This window comes from Rhineura floridana, chromosome 1 (assembly GCF_030035675.1).
Source record: "Rhineura floridana isolate rRhiFlo1 chromosome 1, rRhiFlo1.hap2, whole genome shotgun sequence".
In the NCBI taxonomy this organism is placed as follows: Eukaryota; Metazoa; Chordata; class Lepidosauria; order Squamata; family Rhineuridae; genus Rhineura; species Rhineura floridana.
The window spans coordinates 151,722,864-151,727,746 of NC_084480.1; the positions used below are offsets into that span (position 1 = coordinate 151,722,864).

The 4,883-nt window shown below is 39.7% G+C and overlaps 1 protein-coding gene across 1 annotated transcript; it reads right to left on the bottom strand.

Moving 5' to 3' along the window:
* Positions 1-536: 536 nt before the first annotated feature.
* LOC133376977 (taste receptor type 2 member 40-like) lies at positions 537-1,508 on the bottom strand. Its single transcript, XM_061610074.1, has one exon. The coding sequence runs from the start codon at positions 1,506-1,508 to the stop codon at positions 537-539; it is 972 nt and encodes a 323-aa protein (XP_061466058.1).
* Positions 1,509-4,883: the final 3,375 nt, after the last annotated feature.

The following is a 4,883-nucleotide window of genomic DNA, read 5'->3' on the forward strand; positions in this document are numbered from 1 at the left end:
TAAACATAACATTTATTTATAACTGTAACATAAATCATAGTTTATGTTATATATATATAACATAATTTGATAGTTTGCCAGAGAAGCAATGTTAGTCTCTTGTAGCAAAAAAACCACCACCACCACCAGTCTTGGAGCACCTTAAAGACTAACAAAGATTAACAAATGCCATAATAAATTAGTCTGTCATTAAAGTGTCACATGACTCTTTGATAATTTAATAAAACTCAATAAAATACATTTTTTAAATATTGCATTTGAAAATTACCCTAAAATGTATCAACAAATGTGAACTGCTTTTTTAAGTTTCTCTCAAATTTGAACTTCAAAAGAAATTTGAATTTCAAAAGAAATATCAAATTCTAATTCTGAAATGTCCCCAAATTCTGAATTTATACAAGATTTCATTTCAGCTCTACTCTATAGCTTCAAAAGAAAAATATACACCGGAGAAGGCTTCCTCCAGAACACCTTTCTGAGGAGCAAACATTCTTTGTACTTAGTCCCTAATGGAGAAATATTATCACATTGCAATTTTACAGGGGAGAAGTCACATAAGAAATGTCACCTGTAGTCTGACCATGTGATTTAGCTGTGGATGGTCTGAAACTCTGGAGAATCCCCAGGGCTTTCTTCTTGAGTTTAGGATTCCTCAAGACAAAGGTGACTGCTTGTGCAGAAGTTAAGATGGAGATTAATGTCATACAGATTAAAAACCCTATGCTGTAATATGGCAAGATACCTAAAATAACTACACTCATCATGAGATGGAAAGACACACAGAGGATAAGGAGGGATGTCAAGGTATTGGTGGCACTTCTGTGGGCATTAAGAGTGGCTACCCCAGAGCCTGCCATGCTTTTCTTCATGTTCTGAGCATGGCTCCAAATACCCTTAAGGAGTTGTATGACAAGAAAAGATGTGACAGCAAGGGGACAAGTACATTCTAGGATAATAAAGAACAGTCGCATATAAAACCCGTTGTTGAACAAAATGGAGGGCTTGGAGTAGTTCCCAGTGAGGTTGGCTGCAGTTTCAGAAAGCACCGTTGTAGATACATTATAAGCTGTCGTCAGACCAAATCCAAATGATGACACAAAACAGTTTAAGAGTAGCCAGAAGATATTCTTGATTATCTTCGTCTTCACCCACAAGAAGAAGGGCTGCTGGGTGTTCATCACCTTCATGGTGTAGTATACAAGTAAAAAAGTACTGAGCCAGAAATAACTGCTGTTACTGAACATAAAAAAAAACACAAACACTTGTAAATGGAATCCTACAAACAGCTGTGTACAGAAAAAAAAGGAAAACACAGCGGTCACAGAAGTGCCCTGTACACAGAGACTAGACAGTCCTATTGAGAGCAGGATTTGGTCATTGTGGGACAGGATGGTGCCTTTAGCCCAACTGACAAGATTCACAGCTACAATAAATGCACTGGTGGTTGTTCCCATAAAGGATTCAAACCCATAGATGATGAGGAAAACAATGGCAAAGAGAGAGCACATATTTGTCCCTTACTTGGGTAACTGGCCCTCTTCTATCTGGTGCTGTTGAGTTTGCCAATTATACTGCCAGTGCTCAGTGACAATTGAATGGGAGTCCAAACAGGGTTGTATAAGGAGGAGCAAGAGATAATGTTTCTGGAGATATTGGAGGGAAGTGACATTCATTTCCATCAGAAGTAGGGTGTTCTTTGACAGATGCAAATGTCTGAGCTATTCCATTTCTATTTACATTGCTTAGTTTCTGGCTGCTAAATCATAACAAAGTAGAATACAGTAGCCCTTAAAGCTATACACTGTTTAGCTTTAAGGGCTGCTGAATTCTTCTTTGTTATGTACAGTCATTCATTTAACTCTGTCATGTTCAGTCATTAATTAACTTTTTGATGTGGTGCTACCGCTCAGGTTATTAAGCATAGCAAAAGGCCAGAGTTCCTTATGAGAATATATATACCAGCTTAGGAATCTTCTTGAGTGATTGCTCAGTTAGAACCTCTGAAGATGGCTGAAGATGGACGTGTACTGACCCAATAATTTAATAGAGAATAAACACATATGTAACATTAAACTCTACTGTTCTGTGATTGTCACTGACAGGAGTGTATAAACCAGGAGCCTTCTGGTCTGAGGCTGGGATCTGAACCAAAGGGAACAAAGGTGTGCAACATCAGTGCTAATGATTGGCCGGCAGTATGAAGCCCCTGGACTGGACAGATCTGGTATAAATACTGAGAGCCCACCTTTGTGCCCTCACGTGGCCAAGAAGGCTGTACTTTGTGCCTGCCGCACTTCAGCTCCCAGCAAAATTCCCAGGGCCAGCCCTCAGTGATCTTATGTTAGAGGTCCTAGCCTCCCTACAAGTGTGCCTAAACCTGAAGGGTCTGCTTTTTCCCTGTTTGAGGCTAGGAGGGTGAGCACTGGAAACTAAGCAATGGAAGCCCAAATTTGTCACCATTCAGCCCCGAAATTTGTTTTTATTGTCAAGAGTTTGAATTAGGAAGGGGGAAGAAATGTGGTTTAGGTTGCATTTATAGGCAAACCTACCAAATTCACACTTTCCAAAACAATATGCAAACCATCCTTTGAAAATTGTACCTCTCTGAATTTTGCATTGCGGTTCTCCAGCCAAGTGACAAGTGCAGGCTGCTACCCTATATCCTTGGGTAAAATGTGCATAAAATGCATATATTGGTGAAAATAGCATACAAAAATGCATAAGGGGAAATTGATTTGCAAAATGGTGTGTTAGACAAAATGGCATACAGAGATATGTATATTAGGAGAAATCCACACTAAAATACTGATGAAATTTCATGAGGGGTTTTTCAAAAAATATATTACAAATTGATGTGGAAATGTGGAGAACTGAAGAGTGGAAAATGAGTAACTGAGAGAAACTGAAATTGACCAATTTGCACATCCCCAGTTTGCATCCAGTATTGTGCAGGAACAAACAGAAGATGAGAGAGTGTCGCTAGAACTCAACAGAATACCTTTTCTTCTTTATTAAATTACTGGAAGAATGGATCTTGAATTAGGAGTGAGGGTGTCCAGACTAAAGTAGCCCTGGGCTCCTACTGGGAGGAAGGGTGGGATATAAATCAAATAATAAATAAATAAAATAAACTGCATTGTAGTTACTTAAGGGCTCCAGAGCTATTTTTACAGACAAGAATCAGAGAGGCTCTGCAAAACCCAATTTGGTTTTCACCGCTCTAAATAATTAGATGATCAGCCCACCTCATGGCTAACCCTTAAGTCTAGATAACTGATGAACAAGTTTTAAAGCACCAATTCCAATGCAGATCCTTGGAGAACCCCATTTCCACATCCCAGCCATGTGAGAACTGTAAATTTATTTTACTCTTTGCTTCCTGTTCTTTAAACTTGCCAATACATAAGAAAGCCCATCCTCTTGTCCCATGCCTGCTAAATTTACTCAGGAGCCTTTGGTGAGGTATTTTGTTAAACCCTTTTTGAAAGGCCAAATGTCTATTATACAGCCACAAGAGTGGCTGTATACTATAGCCAGCATGGGTTGTTCGCGTTCCACAATGTTAAATTGAAAATACCCCCATGCCATTCTGATGCTTCCCATAAGCTCATTTCAAAACAAAACCTTACTTATAGTCCTGAAATCAGAAACGCTTACTTAACAACCTTTCATGGAGATACACAAAACAGTTAGAGAGAATCGAGAGTTCGAAGTGTAAAAAGAGGGAGGGAAAAAAAACAGAGCCCTTCTGGACTTTTTTTCTGTCAGAATTCTCATAATTTGTTGAAATTAATTAAAAATTAGCCATGTTCACAGAGTACCTGTAATCCTATTACTGACCTTGCCCCATACTCTGACCTTCATCTTCTTCAGTTTAAAAGTTTTTTAAATGCCTAGCTGATTTTTAATTAATTTAAGAAATTTAACATTAAACTCAATGATAAGCCCAAGCATGTTCAGTAGGGTTGCCAGGTTCAGGGCCTGAGACTGATCCTTTATCTTTAGGAGAAGAGAAAGTCAGCCAAGTGCAGGTGTTCTTGTAAGACTGTAATGGGAAAAACCACAAGGCAGAATTATCCCTTCCCCCTGCACAACTTTTAAAGATACAGGAGACCTCTGGGAGGCCGGGCCTGGCAACCCTAGTAAGAACACTTTCTAAAAGCCAGACTCACAGCTGCTTGGCTTGGCTAATCAGGATGCCACACTCACACAACACCTTGATTTCACTTTAGACAATCATTACTTCCCCCAAAGAATCCTGGGAAGTGTAATTTGTGAATGGTGCTCAGAGGAAACTCCTATTCCCCTGACAGAGCTCCAGTGGCCAGAGTGGTTTAACAGTCAGCTGCTCTGACTGAAGCTCTATGAGGGGAACAGGGCGTCCCCTAGCAACTCTCAGCACCCTTCACTAACTACACTTTCCAGGATTCTTTGGGAGAAGCCATGACTGTTGTGAAAAAAAATCTGACCACATTAAACATACATTGCCATAAGCTTTATTCAAAACACACTCACACAGTTACTGCAGTAATGAGAGAGAGATCTCCCAAAGAAGTTTGAAAAAGCTCTCTCTCCCTTCTATGGGCAGGGCACCATCATTTTATACATGAAGTTACGAGCAAACCTCCTTAAGTATGTAAAAGATAAGAAAAGAGCAAACAAAGTAACAGCAATACTTCAGAGGGACTTTTTGCAAGCGACTTTCCTATAGTCCAGAAATAATGTTTTAGACCCAGGTGTACTTCGTTGTCCTCTGGAAATCCCCATCATCTGGCCTAGCCACAAATGGTTCTTCATTATTTCTGGCCTCTGGCTAGTTTCACAAGCTGCCTATGTCTGCACCAGGCTGTCTCTTCAAAAAATGACTCTGTCAGATTTTACAA